Source organism: Aulonocara stuartgranti (genome assembly GCF_965226115.1).
Source record: "Aulonocara stuartgranti genome assembly, chromosome: 16".
Lineage (NCBI taxonomy): Eukaryota > Metazoa > Chordata > Actinopteri > Cichliformes > Cichlidae > Aulonocara > Aulonocara stuartgranti.
The window spans coordinates 29,459,427-29,477,452 of NC_138952.1; the positions used below are offsets into that span (position 1 = coordinate 29,459,427).

Below are 18,026 nucleotides of genomic sequence, written 5' to 3' on the forward strand. Positions count from 1 at the left end.
ACTAAAATATGATCTTTGGAGCGCTGTCTTCCTTCATTTGGGGGAGTGAATCATCTTGACAACAGACGATCTTCGGAGTGCACCCTCAGCTGACATAAGCTACAAACCAGGACCGCCGCAGCTGTCAGGCGTATATTTATCCCCTCACCGGCCGGCGTTACTGCTTTTACTGCTCTTTTCACTTCGGGTATAACTTATTTGAATTTGTTCGCTTGTTTTTCATTTATTTTTTGCGGGATGTTAACATGTTTTGATTCACCGCGCAAGCGATGAACGAAACGAAAGTAGAAGGGACCGGACCGACACCGGCGAAGATTCTGTTGACTTCGGGCTGCCAAGCCCCTTTTGTCGGGCAGGTTGGAGGATGGAGCTGAGGTTAAGCCGGGATGGCAAGCCGTCCGTGTCCTGGCTCCTCCTCAGCCCAGCCCTTTTCTTCTCCCTTCTGGCCGTGCTAGTGAGCTGTCACGGTTCCTGCAAACACCGAGTCCCTTCTCCCAACGAGGTGAGCCTCCGCTGTCTCTGCCACAGCTTAGCTAAGCTAGATCTGTAACAGCAGAGGCTAAGCTAGCACGTTAGCTGCGTCGGCTATTTAAGATGGTATTAAATATTATACAGTGTAATAAGACTTTATCGCCTCGGTACGTGGAAAATGAATAGTTGACAATCCCCAGCACGATGTGAAGGACGTGTTTTTGTGATAAATACAACGAAAGCGTGTTGTTCAGTTGGTTCCTCACTAAGACTTGATGTGCAGTTTGATAGCAAGCTTACAGGCTAACAGTGATGCCACTGTGGTATACAAAGCTTGTACTGTGTTCACTGTACAGCTTCTGTCATGCACATTTAGACTATGAAAGCAGCTTTCAGATCACATGCCACTGTCTATAAATCAGTTTCAGCTGTTCAGCTTCAGCCTTTTCCCCTTTAAACAGCCAAAATGACATCTGGCTAGATTAATTATTTCTTAATTTATTAATTCAAAATACAGCTGCACTCTGTACCCCAAACATTGTATTCACAGAAGACAGGTATTTTTAACTAAATGTACACAAAACCCATTCACAGTAAAATGGACAGATTAGGTTTTTAATAACTAACTAAAAGGCGAGTTTGTGACTCTCAGTTTTTAGCCATTAAAAAAATAAACAGAAAAGCTTATTGGACGTCGTTTGTAAGGTGGAGCGCTTTACCTATTCTGAAGGTATTTCCAGAATCCTTAAAGGCTCTGATCACCAGCATCAAATATAATACTTGCTTCTGATTGAGAGGAAGTTGAACTGTGTTTTGAGCATTTCAGTTTCTCAGTTATCATAAACACATTTTTGTACTGCAATTTCTACTCTTGATAGTTGGCATATGTTCCAATACTATACCAATAATAGTTTTGTAAAACACTAAACACATCTATTGTTAGTAGTATTGGTTGATTTAGTTCTCCTCTTATAAATTGCAATTCTCATTTTCTGCTATCCTGTTTCAGATTGTCCACCATGTTTACTTGAAGCCTGAGCGTTTGACTAAGAGAAGCTCTCCAGAAGACCTTCAGCTGAAAATAAAGATCATCTATGACAGCAGTGTTGACCAGTAAGTGCTACAGCAACTCAAAGGATTAAAAAACAAAACAAAAAGCCAAACAGAGCAACTGTCACCATTTTTCTAGCATCCATATGCCAGGTTTGTGTGTGTAACAAGTATGCTCTCCATCCACAGACTTACTGCAGACAAAAGGAGACTTGTGAAGGTGAGGACACACCTGAGCACTTTATACAATAAATGTTTTGTAATAGTTAAAGTCTAACTATAACCTTGTAAAATAACACATCTCAACCACAGAGAAATTGGTATAAATAAAAGTGGAAATTAAGAGTCAACTTGTTGTGGTTTTCCCGATTTTGATTTTTAAGCAGTAAATAGGGTTTTCTGTTAAATCTTACATTCAAAGTCCAGTATCCACAAGAACTGCAACATGAGGACATCATCAGTGGTTTTAACATTCAGCCGTGCCTTCTGCTGTTTGTTTTGGTTCTCAGCTGTGAGGTTCAAGTGCAGCACTCGTGAAAAACATTAGCAGTAGTTGAAGTGATGTCGGATTGGGCTTTGCAGCATTGTTGGCTGTGATCAGAGGTGTAACAGATTGAAAATGTGTTACTCCATGTGTCCCTCTCTAGGATAAGCTCTTTCCTCAGGCCATCGCTTACCTGCAGAGGGCTTTCAGTGTCAGGCGCAGAGTGGGGCCTGTACTGCTCAGCAGGTATGTAGTCCCTGCCGTCACTATTTTAGCTACACATGTGCACAAATTTTCAGTTCAGTAATCTAAAAGAAAGTATAAAACAATAGTCTAGAGTAATTTAGATTTTTAAATATGTTCCACATACTGTCATAAGAGGTTTAAAGGTATTTTATTTAAGTAAAAGCATTAATATCAAAGTGTGTGCATATGTATTTTATTTTATTTTTTAAAGAAAGAATGAAACTACAATGACATCACCCAGTGGTTTTGGGATTCTGCCTTTTGAAGACACAACGTTAGCATTTTGTTGCTTGCCATGTAGATTCTTTGGCTCTGTGATCAAATTTGGATCAGAGTGCAAAGTGCTAAGCAGTCAGCTAACAAACACTTGGTCAGAAACCTGCATCCACAAGTTGTGCGGGTGCAATGGGCAAACACAGATAGCTGACAACTGGTGGTAAGTGACAGATTAATAAATACTACAGTGTCACTCACCAAAAACTGTAGCACAAACCTCTTTAATTGGGCTGTTTCATGGATTAAGTCGTGTTATTTGTGTGATGATTTGAAGAAGAGTCACCAAACACACCAAGACCAGTTGACTGAGGCCTAGCAGGTGTCAATTAGCTCCAGTGTAAGCACTCCTATAAATCAAAGCACCCCCTTAATAAAATCCAGATGAGTAATTTAATCAAGTGCTGTGTGTTTATGTTATACTATTTAATTGCCAGAAAGTTGTTTAAATGTTTGTTTCTCTTGGATTTCTGGGAACCACATCTGTGGTTATATTTAATTAACTGTTTCTGTTATCTCAGACAATGTGCAACCAACCAGTACATGAGGAAGAGAGATGACCCTCATCGCTACTGCCAGGACGCCTGTGCAAACCTTACGCGATGTGGGCCCGTCATTGTACCACAGCACCACCTGCAGGTCAGAGCGTGCATAGATAGATTACTGATCACACACGACAAGGACTCTAGCCTTGTTAGCAGCTGTTTTCTGTTTTTATTTGGAACATATGAAGTGTTAATTCATTGCTAATTAACATTAAAATATTGACCAAGCATGCATTGACCAAAATGTATATAATGTTACTGCTGTAGTTGAATTCTACAGATAACACATAACCAGACAGTGCTGTTGACCATTTTCCCCATGATTTAAAAAAAATTCTGACCAACTTTTAACCGACAGTGTTTTTATGCTAAGATGTGAACACTGTTGTCCATCCTCACTGGTTCAGTGTGCTCTCTGCTCACTCCAATGTCGTGTTTCTCTTCTAGCAATGCAAGGTGTGCAGTGAGTCTGGGAAGTCATGTGGCCCTACAGGGCCCCCAGATGGGCCTGGAGTCGAAGGGTCCGATTTTGTGCTGTACGTCAGCGGTGTCACCACAGAACGCTGTGGGCAGGAGAACATAGTGGCCTATGCTGCTTACTGCCAGCTGGAGGCGGAGCTGGATAGGTGGGAGGATAAAAACCTTACTTAGTGTTAATTTAAAAAATAAACTAAAAATACAATCCAGTCTTTAAATAAAGTCTCATTTTTTTGCTTAATAAGCAATGAACTGTCATCTTGGTTACAGAAATAAATCAAACTGTCAGAATATCACAGTATAAACTAATGTTTGTCAGGGTGTTTTTCCTTTTAGACCTATAGCAGGCTACGCCAACCTGTGCCCTGCTATGATCTCCTCTCAACCTCAGGAGTTTGAAGGGATGCTGTCCACAGTCAAACATGAAATCATCCACGCTCTGGTCAGTACCACTTGTCACTGCTGTTGAGCTTCCCGTGGGTGAATTAGGTTCACACAGATTGCTCAAAAGACATTTTTGAACCATATTTTCGTAGGCAGATTTTTAACATTTGAATACATTTGGAGATGCTTTACTGTTGACCAACAACAGTTTGCCAAAGCTGAACTTAAAAGCTAAAAATTGATGTGGGTTTATTTTTACCTCGTGAGCATATTAATAAAAAATGCAAGATTTTGCCCAGAAGATGTGCTGCTATAAATATTCTTGTAATTTGGTGCTAAATAGACTCTTGTTGAGTAATTTGTGCATGTGTGAAATCTGTCACTGACTGGAGTTTCTCCTTACGTCCTCTAGGGGTTTTCAGCCGGTCTGTTTGCTTTCTACCACGATGATGAGGGCAAACCTCTGACTCCTCGTTTTGCAAGCGGCCTGCCCGCCTTCAACGAGAGGTGATTACACTATATGTAATGGTCATCTATGATTTCTAGTGTTCAAGCTCTAACTTCTAATCCTATACCTGTGCATCAGTCTGGGTCTGTACCAGTGGAGCGATGCCGTTATCAGAAGAGTTACCAGACTGTGGGACATCAGAGGAGGCGTGATGGTCCGACACCAAGTGCATGTCCTTGTCACTCCTCGTGTTGTGGTAAGAAGCTTCAATATTAAGAAAACTGGTTAGTTTCGTAACTCTTCTTCTGTTTATGTGAGTCTAGAAAAAGATCATGTACTGTCATTTTGCACCTCTTAGCTGTAGTTTTGACTGTGCTTATAAAAACAATTGTTTTACAAAGATTTATACACACCAGGAGTTGTTGAAGGAATGTAATATATAGGTCTGATTAGAAAGAGTGGACAAACTTGAACCTATGAGATTGTTATTGGAGGCCAGTTTAGGTGTTATAGTTGATGTCAAGTAATAACTAAGTAGTATGTGTCTTCCTTTCTGTTTCCAGGAGGAGGCGAGGAAACATTTTAATTGCCCCATCCTGGAGGGGATGGAGCTGGAGAACCAAGGAGGGACAGGAACCGAACTAAACCATTGGGAAAAGAGACTCTTAGAGGTCAGCACATGTTTTCTCGTGGCTTTTTGGTAGCCAGTAGTTTGGGCTTCTCCGTTGTGTTCATCCATTTTTTTTTTTCTCATTCATCCCAGAATGAGGCAATGACGGGCTCCCACACTCAGAACCGAGTATTTTCTCGGCTGACGCTGGCTATCATGGAGGACAGCGGATGGTACCGCGCCAACTACAGCCTGGCTCAGAGGCTGGACTGGGGCCGTGGTCTCGGCTGCGACTTTGTCATGAAGAGCTGCAAATTCTGGATGGACAAGCAGAGACAGAGGTCACAGAAACACAAACTCTGTGTCAAACAGAGTTGAAGTTTTTTTTTTTTGCTATTTTTTTCCCTCATGATCACAAAGCTCATGGTTTTAGTTTGAAGCTGGCACCAATGGTTGAAAAAATGACCAAGTTTAACACACTGAAAAAGGGGCATATGTATATGTTGCAGATAAATTCTGTACTGTACCAGGTACCCACAGTAATGGCATATCTAACTAGCAGCATTTATCATGTACTTGTTGTTGCAGAAGACACGCTGTAACTCCGTACTGTGACACAGTGCGAGCCTCTCCTCTGCAGCTCACCTGCAGACAGGATCAGCTGGCTGTGGCTGTGTGCAACTTGCAAAAATACCCACAAGAACTGCCACTTAAGTACCAGGTATGCAAGCCCCCCACCACTACCAATATTGATATGTTTGTGATTGTTCTGCTGAAACTAGTGGATGTGTTATTTTTTTTTCTTATATAAAATGCCTGACAAGGTTATTTATAGCTACTACACAGTGCTGTATGTGCATGTTACAGTAAGCTCTGCTGTGTTCAGTGAGTGTGCTGTGGGTAACTATATGTGCTGTGTCAGTATTTCGAGCGGATCCCTGACGTGGCTGCTGATCAGCTGTCGTTCTTTGGGGGTGCTGTGGAGATCGCGGACTACTGTCCATTTAGTCAGGAGTTCAGCTGGCACCTCAGTGGAGAATACCAGAGAAACTCCTACTGCAGAGTGTCTGAGAACCAGCCAGGTACTGCTTATACTGCTGTTTCTACTGCTGCCTTTAGTCTAGTGCTGTTTTAAATCAAACTCTGTGAACAGCTGTAGTACAGGGAGGGAGGTTAGAATAGTTTCCTAATATATTTCTTATTCTTCTGTGCCTTAAACGCAGGTCACACACACACACCCGATTATTTAAAAAAATAAAAAAATAAAAAAATAAAAATATGCAAAGAAACCACTCACTAGACTAATTACAGCAATTACCTTTACTCTTTCAAGTATTGAATTTCAAAAAGCGACTTCATATAAAGATGCATAAGATGATCCTAAAGCTCCTTAGGACTAGAACTAATCCTGGTTTGGACACCTTAAGGCCCTTTCACATAGGACACGGCACGTGCAGCAAGGAGTACTCACAGTCAAGTTCAACTTTGAACTGTGACCACTGTTTTCAGTGGCCAGATCAGACAGATGCATGGTGTTCATTTTTAAGTAATTTTATTTTTATTATAATTTTCAATAATTTTTAAATAATTTGTTAAAATCAAAAAGAGCTTGACAGAGAAGTAGCTCACCACCATTTAGCATAAATCCATAAGAACACATGTCTGCCCAGTTTCACTGTCAGGAACGTGAAACCTATTCTGTCATAGGTGTGACTGAGAGCTCATCAGTAAAGATGGTGGTCCCCACCCTTTTTTGCTCCATGGACCGGTTTAATGTCAGACAATATTTTCATGGACAGCCTTTAAGGTGTCTCTGATAAATACAACAAAATAAAATGATACGACCAAGACAAAAACTGTGGTATTTTGTAAATATAATAATAAACGCCAACTCACTGTGTAATTGTGTTACTTTATTAGCAGCGTCTTCCTGAAATGTGCCAACAACATGGAGAGTAACATCCTCCTCTCTGCCACTTAATGCTCTCTGGTCGCTATGGTAATGCGTAAATATTTCTTTCAAAATAAGATGCACAACTATAATACGGAAAATGACCCAGGGAAACCGAATTAACGATAAAAACCCCGAAAACCATAAATTTCACACCCGAGCCTCAACTCTCGTGGTCCGGTACCAAACGACTCACAGACCAGTACCGGTCCATGGCCCGGGGGTTGGGGACCACTGAGTAAAGACATTTGGAGGAATCCTTGTATAAAATCTGTTTTGATCTGCTGTTGTTGATGCTGTTTCTATGACATATGTGAGCTTTCTATCTGTGGTTTTCTCTGTTTGTTCAGACTGGTGGAGAAATTATGGAGCAGAGCAGTATGGACCAGACTCTGTGTGTCTGTACCAGAAATCAGCCTTTGTGATGGAGCAGTGCACTCGGAAGATGACCTACCCTGACTGGGGCTCCGGATGCTACAAGGTGCTGACATGTACATATACTTATTTATGTTTCTGTGAATTTTTAAGATCCCCTTTACAGCTCAGTGGAGAAGGTGACATCTGTAGGTTGAGACTTTTACCTTCTAGAAATCTGTAGATAGGGCTGTTCAATATAACGATATATATCGGATGATGATATAAAAACATCTATAGTTTCATTTTACACTATCGTTTGTTTCGTGGTGTCTTAAATAAACAGTTTACAGCAATATTTTTTTTCATCGTTTTGATGGTCACGGTAGTGGCTATATTAATTTCTTAAATTATTTCTTAATTTCTTTCTCTTATATTTAATGTAACCACACTACAGACAGACAAGGGGCTGTTTTTACGTGCTGTTATTTACAACGACGGTAAAACCATCCCGTGGCTCTGCGTGTTTGTTTTCCATGTACACCTTTCACAATAAAGCTCAAGATCCTGTTGAGACTTTTCAAAATAAACTGATTCACAGGAAAAAGTATGCAGAGAGTTTACGGATGAGAAGGGGAAAAAAAAAAAAAAAAAAGAGCCGTCAGGTGCTAAAAAATAAACCTTAGACTCAAACTTTGAAAGAAAATGGTGGCCGTTACAACTTATGTCTTATGTCATGCATCGGTTAAAACACTCGAATCCAGCTACAAGACGCCCAGCTGGAAAAACTTCATGCAAGTCGAGTTGCCAGAGATTCACAGAATTTACAGAAAATATTACATTTTTGTGATTTATATCCTTGTCAGGACGATAAATGTCTCATATCGGGATATGAGATTTTTGTCATATCGCACTGCCCCATCTGTAGATTTTAATTTTATTTATGTATGACAAACAGATTAATAGTTCAGGTTAAATAAATTAAATCCCTTTTTGTTGTCCCAAACTGCTTTAGTGGGCTCTCAAAAGGTTTTTATACAAAGGGAAAAAAAATCCCTAATAAACTTAGAGAAATGAGAGGAAAGTGCATGTCGCTGTGTGTTTTGGGTCTGTGTCACACCCTCTCTGTGCTGCAGGTGTCGTGCTCAGCTCAGGGCCTCATGGTGTTCGTTCAGGATCGTTCCTTCCTCTGTGTCCGTAAAGGTCAGCTGCTGAGCATCAGCGTACGCGTTAACGAGTGGGTTTACAACGGTGTCCTCATCTGCCCCGCCTGCACCGACTTCTGTGATGACTGCCCCCTACCCTACCATCTCCCACCCATCAACACCTCCAGGAGCAACCCAATTGGTCAGTCAGTGGACCAGCTGATTTAAATGCTTCTCTTCCTGTCCCATGGTGAAGCTGTCTGCCTTTTAGATTTCAACTGATGGTTGAATGAAGTTGTTTAATGAGTGAAGAAATGGGAAAAGATATAAATGAGAACAAAGTAAAGAAATCTGTGAGGAAAGCACTGAAAGGGAAAGATAAAACTTAAGATGTATGTATAATTAAATACTCAATGTGTGTAGAATATAATTCTGTTATGTAAAACAAACATGATTTGATAGATGTTATTTTCTGTCTTTCTTTTAGATCCATGCTCCAGTTCTCCAGGTTTGGCCACCACTCTGTGGCTCCTGCTGCTCAACCTGTTTCCTCTAGTGGCTGGACTGCTGCTCTGCCACTGCAGCTGATAAAACACACACACACCAAACACACCAAGGTAGCTGAACAGTCCTCTATACCATAGTCACTTGAGGACTTGGACTGCAGATGTTTTTCCTCTTTGTTTTACTCATTACCTCCTCCTTCCTTCCCTTCCGCACTTGCGTTCCTTTCTTTGCCATTCTCAGCCTGTTTTCTCATTTTGTTCTGTGTCTGCATCCTCATGCATCTCTCAGCACAGTCAGGTATCCTTTTGCTGAAGGTCCATTCAGTTGTCCCTCACCAGATTTACATGCACTTAAGTAATCAGGTTATAGCCAGCTTTCATTTGAACAGGATTTATCTGACTGACACACACAGCCAAAACTCTGTCAGTTATCAACATGGAAAGCAGCTAAATGGCAGCTAATACTGTTATTTGTGGGCGAATTATTGGCAAAAAGAGCAAGTTGGATCGACAGGGACCATTTTTATGGCAGAGCAATGGAACATGAAAAATAAGCAGTGTAATTTGTCCTTTTCAGTGAGGCAGGGATTACTCACATTACATATACTCAGAATGCACTAACACCACTTTTTTATTATCAAGACCATGATACATATATGTACTTACAATACACCTATTATTGTTGTTGTTAATATTGTTATTATTATTATTATTATTATTATTATTATTATCAACAACAACAACCTCTTCAAAACAAAAGTCTAGCATGATAGAAATAAGTTTTTGTATGTAAAAATAATGAATAAAAAGCCAAATATTTGCAAATTTTAGCATCTTGTATTCAAAGATCTGCTTATTTCTCATGTTTTCACACACAGGGTTTAGTGCAAAACGAGACATTGATCAGTATGTTTCATATGCTAATCGATTAATGAACAGTAATTTAAGGTTATTTTAGGATTAAGAATTTTAAAGTGATTTTATAATGAATCATTTATGTAATTTGAAATGAAATTTGTCAGCCCTTTTATAATAATTGACCAGTTGTTACTACAGCTTGCTTTTCAGATGGTCAGCTAACATATCCAAAGTTGTAATAGTGTAATATTGTTTTGTGTACACTTGAAATTGTATTCACAGATATTTTTAAGGACGTCATTGAATGTTTAACCAGGTTACTGTATATATGTTTAATATGTTTCTGATTTCTGCTGGAACCAGGTTGCTTGCGGTGATTTGGTTACTTAAGTGCATGAAAATGGTTAATTCAATTCAGCATGTAGAGTGTCTGCAGCATCATTATTCCCTAAAAAAACACATTTTAGTTCTGGACACTTGTTTATTTTCAATTTTTTTGTTCTTTTTTTTTTTTTTTTTTTTTTTACTGTGAGCTGTGGAAACCTGATAGATTCACATTGGTTTCTGCCTAAATTTCACAACTTTACTTCAGCTTTGGGATCATCGTACTTCGTCAGATTCCTTTTTCTTACAGTGTAGTGATGGAAGCGGGATGTCTGTATTTTTTAGCTGATCTCTTCAAACTAATTTCAAGATTGTGACAAACTGACTGTCGATCGACAATACCACAATGGTGCAAACTACCTGCAAACTTCTTCCTCTTAACTGAAACAACACGAGGCTCTGTGCAGTTTGCTGAACTCTGGTGGCAGCAGAAGGTAACTGTTCAAAGTTTTTTAAGCTTACAGGATCTTTTATGCTGAAAACTCTTTCTGTAAATATAAATATGAGACCGGACAGGAATATGGTGGAAGGACTTCCCCTGCCACCTCCTGACAGGTCACTTGAGCTTAAATTCATTACCTCATTTTCTTCTAAGAGTCATTTTATCCTTATTTAAGATATGTAGCTGTTCAGATGTAGGTATGGATCTTCTTTGGAGTACAGATTGATAATGTTGATGATCGTTTCTCTCTACATGATGAGCTCAAGCGTTTGCATTCAAGGCCTTTGCTTTTTGCAAGTAGAAGTTTTGCTGATGACGATGCTGTACATTCACTTTACTATAATTATTTTCCAACCTCACAAATATATAGGAATTTATTTGTTGTAAAAAGCAAATGAATTTTCTGTTGTGGTTTTTTTTTTTGTTTTTTTTTTTTTTTTTTTTGGATAATCAGTCAACACAGATTAACACCTTAACAACTCAGATTGCCAAGCCTGCTGCTGCTGGCGGCTTGGTGGAAGGTCTTTACTGAGGAGTAATATCTAAAAAATGTTTCCCATAGGTTTCATTTCATTGTGTCCTCAGCAGGGCCAAAACCCAGCAACGTTTCCGCAAATGAGTCCACTGACATTTCAAAAGCACAAAGCTCTCAAATTTCCTCCTGAGTTCAAAACCAAGACTGGATTTGTCCTCGTTCCATTGGTCTTAAAATTACGTGACTGCTTATTTCTGTTAATTATTGGCCAAAAATTACAAACCAAATGGCCTGTTTACAGTTAGCTTAGGTGGTGATGCAATGAGCTAAACTAAGATTTGGCAGGAATCCAGTGGTGCTTAAAATCATAAACCTGCTATGGAAACACTTTTACTGTTTAAATACAGATTATGTTTGGCTCTTTGTTTCTGTAATGACGGGCACTCTTTCTCTCAGCAGTTCATACATTTGTTGGATTAGCGATTGTTTTCAGTTTATGGCCCAGAGTGAGAAGGGCTCCTACATTTGTGGTTCATTAAACTCTTTTGCATGAGCCAATTGAGAACAGCCTCTGAAGCCACAATGGCAATGCTTTAGGATAAAAGTGCAAATTTCTGTTTGTTTGTTTTTTGTGGTGGAGAGTGGTGTGGAGAATGAATGTCTGAAATAATGATTCGCTCCTTTTTTCCAATGAATCTGCAATGTTTTGCTCTTATTTATGCAAAAACAAACAAAGACACAAAACAAACTCAAAATGACACAAAATTATTAACAAACTTATTATTAACAAATTTTTGATTACCTTAAAAAGTACGTTGAGACACAATTCTACCAGTTCAGTGAGGAGAGAAGAACAATAAAGACACAAAAATGACCTTCCATAGAGAACAAAAACCTATAAAATCACCACACAGATGCAAAATAAGCACATGAGCATGCTAAATGTCTCCAATAGTGGAAACGTGACCATGAAAGCCCTGAAAATGTTTTGAAATGAGATGCAAATTAAAATTGCAAAGAAACTGTGTGACTTGCACATAAATTTAAGTTAGTAGCGTGGGTACAAAATAATTTTCGGACCGTAATGAAAAGAAAATAATTCAGCACTCAAAGAAAATATAATCTAACATTAAACAACTTGGTTTAGTGATTGATGTTAATAATCTGGCTCATTTCCTCGACTAATGGAGCTCATTACATTCATTTAAGACTGACTTTGCATTTCTGTGTTTGCACTAAAAGAACTGGCCTTAATGTGCGGGGATGTCTCTGTTTGAAAGCTGATGCCAGGAGAGGTTTTATTATTATCTGAAGCCCACAAATGACGTTTGCCACCAGGTCGGTCATGCATGTGTGTCTGTGTTGTGTAAGAATGTTTTAATTGATAACACTGTCAGTAATGTGTCCGGGAACATGATTTATATGATGTAAGTGTTTCGAGTCATGCGCTGTAGAGTTTGTGTCGTTGGTGTTAGTCCTGTGCAGACCTGACCTCAGTTTACTTTGATCATGTTAAAAGTGAATTTCAGCTAAAACTGACTGAACTGTAAGAGTTTGTGATTTACTTTTACTTGTTTGAAATTACTGTTCAATGTGATGACTGAACTTGCACTAAGTTGAGGGGGGAAGAAAAAAATCAGATCCCACGTCAGTGTTGGTGAAACACGCAGAAATGTGATGCTTCTGTTTCCAGTTAATTTTATGCAGAAATGAGGCTGTTGAGAAAACAGCCGATCTTTTCAGTGAGACACTTTGTGTTACTAAAATGATCTTTGTTATATTTATTTTATTTTTTAGGAAAAGGGCTGCTTTGTAAGACAAATCAAGACTTTTGTCTCAGAATAAAAACTGTCTGTATCCCTGAAGATGTCGGTGTCTGTCATGCTTAATAAAATTACATTTATTCATTATATTAAACCAAACAACAGAAAGTTTAATGCTCCTAAAAGTTTGGAACTGAAACTGATATGTAAAACCAACCAGTGTCTCCACCTAACAGCCACAGAATTAAACAGGATTGTAGATTACTGGAAAATTATTTTTGACAGAGAAGGAATTAAGGCTATAGTGGGAATATCAAACACTAGGTTTAAAAAAAACAAACAAATTTCCTATTTGGTATAACTTGTTCTGGCTTATCTCACATGGTGATGAAATCCTTTAAAAGTTGGACTCAAAAGTTTTTTTTTTTTCCCCCACAGAATAATCAGATAACAGATCAAACTAATGGTTGTTTCTGTTCCTCTCCATCAGAAACATTAAACTGGTGCAGTTGGTTGGTTTTCATGGAATGACCCATCTATCGCCTGGATATTCTACTGTAAAATGTGACAGATTTGAACTCTGATGAACCCAACTGCTATCTGTCATTCAGTTTATTAATAAAACCCACGTAGCCGGTCATTGGACTGAAAGTTTATTGAACACAAAAATTACCATGCTTTACAATCCAGGAAGAGAAATATCAACGTAAAATATGCTGTACAGATTTCTACAGTCATTCACCAAGAGAAATTGAATGGCCTCACCGCTTAGAGCCTCACTCCTTTAAGGTATTATGTGTGTTCTGTCTTAAATCTTATATCACTGAGTAATATTATACTGTACGTCTCTTACTAAAGTTAAATGCCATTTAAAAACCATCTCTCAAGATTTTCAGTACAAGAATAAAAAGAAAAAGGTCTATTTGGTCCGCGTGTTATCCAAGTATTTAAACCCACCAATTCATTCTCTAAATAATTCTGTTGGCTCAGGTTGGAATTAAGAGAGACAGATTAGAGCCGCTAGGTGAATGCTTACTGGCTAGTGGGTAGTTTGCTTGGTACATTGGACCCACAACTGTCCAAATGTACGTGTTTGGTTAAAAACGGTATCAGTCCAGTATTCCTATGCCGTTTCCAAAAACATAGAAATAATTCCCTGCAAATTAGATTTGGGGGGGGAAATATCTTATGAGTTATAAAACATGTTTGTTCAACTGAGAAATCCCTGAAAGTTAGCGAAATTTTAAATAATAAAATAGTAATAATTTAGCCTAGAGAAATTTTAATTTGTGTCTGCACTTACAGACTTAAGACAGGAAGGTTCATACTGTGGAGATCAGGGGAATTATTTTGCTGCTATTGTTAATAATCATCATCATTACCATTGCATTAATAATACAGTTTACAGTATTGATATTGTATTCAGATGTTTAAACATATTGGTACCCAATTAGCCTTTATTACAGGTGCAGTTATAACCACTTTAAACTGTTGAGTTAAATCAATAATCTTAAATGCTTTTGAATGCTTGTTATAATCTTAAATGTGTATGTGCTGATTCTGATAAAAGAAAGGCCTAACTCTGAGTACACTCTGTGCCAAAGTAGACAGGAAGCGCAGGCTTTTGCAGAGCGTGCTTGTGAAAGTGAAAGTTACTTTGAGGAGCTGATTGAATGATGCTATTTGAATAACCAGGTTATTCAAATTGTCTTTTATACTTTTATATTCTTTGATTAAGCTTTTAGTAGAGGTTCTTGCAGGATGTGGGCCTTATGTTTCAGACGATAAGCGTGCGTCCGGCAGCGACAGAAAGACAACTGGCAGGGAGACGAGGCGATGTTCTTTTCAAACTGTGTTAAAAGTCATTGTGGTTTTGATTTGATGTAAGCATGTATTGTATCTGATGACGCATGAGGGGGCGTTAACCCTGATGAATCAAAAGCAATCTGAAGTGTCTTTTGGGTGGAGATCTACAGCTGATGTTTTGCAGTGTACATCTCACCACGCTGCGTGTGTTCATTAAAATCATCGTTTGACTCCACCCGGCCAGATCATTGTTGTTATTGGATTACCTCCTGTATCCCTCCTTAATATTTGAACCCTTAACAATACCCATGTTTTATCATCTGGTTTACTTCACTAAAGAAGCAAAAATGTGAGGGAAGGCGATAACTGGATAAAATGTCATCCTCTTTCTCCTCAGCTTAATCTACTGAACTGAAGTCAGAGCTCTAACACATGAAATGTGTAAAACATGTTCATTTTTTCCTGTTTTCATCACAATTACTTATTGTTAGCAGATTAAACATGCGACCCTACTACCTACAGACAGCTGACACCGAGCTGGCTAAAACACAGCAGCAATAAGCTAATGCTTTATTACCTAATGTTAGACTCAAGTGTCCTAAAAATCACATTTTCCCTCCAATAAACAATTTGATTACACTCTCACATTGTATGAGAGTTTATTCGCTAAGAGTCTGAATTTAACAAAGTTAGCTCCACTTCAAAGTGTCACTAACAAGGGCAGCACTTATTGACAGAGAAGTTCAGGATATCTTGAACAACACTGCAGTATAATTTTCAGACAGAAATGAGCTTCAGTGACTCATCGACTCATATTGGACTCAACCACAAAGTTTTGCGTTTTCCTCCATAGATGTCGATACATATTGCTACTGCTGAGCTAAACAGCGGACTGACAGCACACACTCACTACAGATAAATGGAAACCACCTTAGTTGGGATTGTGTATTTGAACTGGGAGGGGTACGAAAACAGAAATAGGTTGAATGCAGTCTGCTATGTACTGACATCTAGTGTTGAGATTTTGCACACTGTAACTTTAATCTTGATTAATATTCACAATAAAAATATTAATCAAACATTTTGAAGTCTGTATGTGTTTCATAGTGTCTAACTGTTCTGGTACATTTAAACCTAACAATTACTACATGATGGAAACACGTCATGTTATCTCTTTTAATAAAGTTTGTCTATGTATACACAGGTCATGCTGATATTGAACAAAAAACACAAAGATCAGATGTTAATCAGATTTATTTGCTCTCTTTCCTTCTTAAACATGTTTTTAATGTTAGTTATGATTCAGAATTGGTGACTGACCCTTTCTCACTGTCCCTCTTCCCTTCTGTTTTTCTTTTCCTTCATCTTTCTTTCTCCCTTTCCTATCCCTCAGTCATGTCTGTCCCGTCTGTAACAACTGAAAATAAAATAAAATAAACAATAACAACAAAGGACGATCAAATGGACCAATACGGCAAGGCAGTGATGATCCATATGGCAAAGTAATTCTGACAGCTAAAGAACTAAATGGAACAGGCAAAAAAAGAATTGGTGACTGAAACAAGTATGACACATACGGACATCAGGAAATAAAGACACAATAGATATAACCTCGGTAAATGAAATTGGTGTACACTAGGCCAAAGCAATGGTTTTGACTGGAACAGTGTTAACCCCCTGGGTTTGATGTCATTAATCAAATAAAATTTAAAATAAGTAATTTATTAAATGTTTGAACAGAAATATTTAAATCTTTATTTAGTTCACTAATTCCAATTTTAAATAACTGACACATTTAATTATTTAATGGTGTATTTAATTCATTTATGTATTTAATTTTGTCACTCCTTGCCCCCTAATATTAATATTAGTTGTAAATAAGAAAACACACGAAGACAAAAAAGTACCCCAAATTGGATTAAAGTCATATTTCACCAATATCTTTTCCTTGGGACCCAGTTTTTAAACACCTGAAACCTTTGACTCAGATATAATGTGTTGTGAGACACGTGTGGCTCCTGAGCCACTGTCTGTGAATCACAGCATTCGGTAATGTCCATGACCCACACATTGGATTCCAACTCACTGTTCCTCTAAGACCTGAAGTCAGGATAGCTGTCATAATTTATTGACAGCTCCATTACATGTGTGTGTCACAGGTCGTCTCTAGAAACCCGACATAACCACAGTTAATGCCTTTTATGCATTCATCATTTGCTAGAAGGCATTGAAAACTGAATAACCTGGCGCAAATTTGTTCACGTTTGCTACCTCACGGTCCGATTTTGAGTGCGCATGCATTGGCACCATCTCCTTCCAGGTAACAAGGAAATTAAATCATTCAGATGGGTTCCTGATTGGCAGAGCTAACTCGAAAAAAAAATTACTCTTTTTTTTTTTTTTTTTTTTTTGCCTGTCCCGTTTGGCTCTTTTGCCATCAGAATTGTTGTCTAAAGGCAAACAAAGATGCCCAACGGATTTACTTTACCAAATTGACCATCCCAGCCTTGCCGTAATGGTCCATTTGATTCACCTTTTATTGTTTATTTTATTTTCACTTACTGAATACGGGACAGACTTGACTGGGGGAAAGAAGGGGAGAAAGAAAGAGGGAAAGAGAAACAGCTGAGAAGAGGGACAGGGGAGAAGGGCAAAAAACAAAAACCAACAGAATGAGCAGAAAAAAAAGAAAAAAAAGGCATATATCAATCACCTGGATCACCTGCTGAGAAAGAAAAAAGAAAACAAGCAGAAGAGAACAAGAGTAATAGAATAAACAACATCACAATGATATATGGGAATATGACAGTAAATACTAAATATTAAACATTATTGTGCAGCACATAAGATCAACAGAACACAGTGTGCTTTGAGGTAGGAGCCAAAAAGGGTGTAGTTTGTGGGTGTGATCACCCGTGTGTACACCTGTGAGCAAAAAAAATTACTCTAAATTTTGCGTTATGGATAGCTTTTTTTCTCTAAAGAGTGATACATGTGCCAGAAATGACTGCCCCTGCTTCCTCCTCTGGATGCTTCTGAATTGAAGATTCACTTGTCCTCCTCCAAAAGGTCCAGGTGGTGGTACCAAATGAGAAGGAGGGGAAGAGGGACTGTAGGAGAGTCCATATCGTGGCTCAAGAGTTGGGCGTTCGCCTTGTAATCGGAAGGTTGCCGGTTCGAGCCCCGGCTTGGACAGTCTTGGTCGTTGTGTCCTTGGGCAAGACACTTCACCCGTTGCCTACTGGTGGTGGTCAGAGGGCCCGGTGGCGCCAGTGTCCGGCAGCCTCGCCTCTGTCAGTGCGCCCCAGGGTGGCTGTGGCTACAATGTAGCTTGCCATCACCAGTGTGTGAATG

At 38.8% G+C, this 18,026-nt stretch overlaps 2 protein-coding genes across 3 annotated transcripts in view; one reads left to right on the top strand and one right to left on the bottom strand.

Moving 5' to 3' along the window:
- enox1 (ecto-NOX disulfide-thiol exchanger 1) overlaps positions 1–18,026 on the bottom strand; it is a 304,893-nt gene that overhangs the window by 252,189 nt on the left and 34,678 nt on the right. The gene's annotated exons all lie outside the window — the stretch shown is intronic.
- Positions 27–12,968, top strand: lmln (leishmanolysin-like (metallopeptidase M8 family)). 2 transcript variants are annotated; one of them, XM_082508215.1, is made up of 16 exons: positions 30–502; positions 1,481–1,584; positions 1,711–1,741; positions 2,169–2,251; positions 3,046–3,163; positions 3,517–3,695; positions 3,883–3,988; positions 4,343–4,437; positions 4,517–4,634; positions 4,942–5,049; positions 5,142–5,329; positions 5,577–5,709; positions 5,911–6,070; positions 7,290–7,420; positions 8,430–8,640; positions 8,926–12,968. In XM_082508215.1, exons 1-16 carry the CDS (start codon positions 365–367, stop codon positions 9,024–9,026), a joined length of 2,004 nt encoding a protein of 667 aa, XP_082364341.1. In that variant the 5' UTR covers positions 30–364; the 3' UTR covers positions 9,027–12,968. The 2 variants fall into 2 exon arrangements, with proteins under 2 accessions (XP_082364342.1, XP_082364341.1); XM_082508216.1 differs by lacking the exon at positions 8,926–12,968 and having other exon boundaries at positions 27–502; positions 8,497–8,617.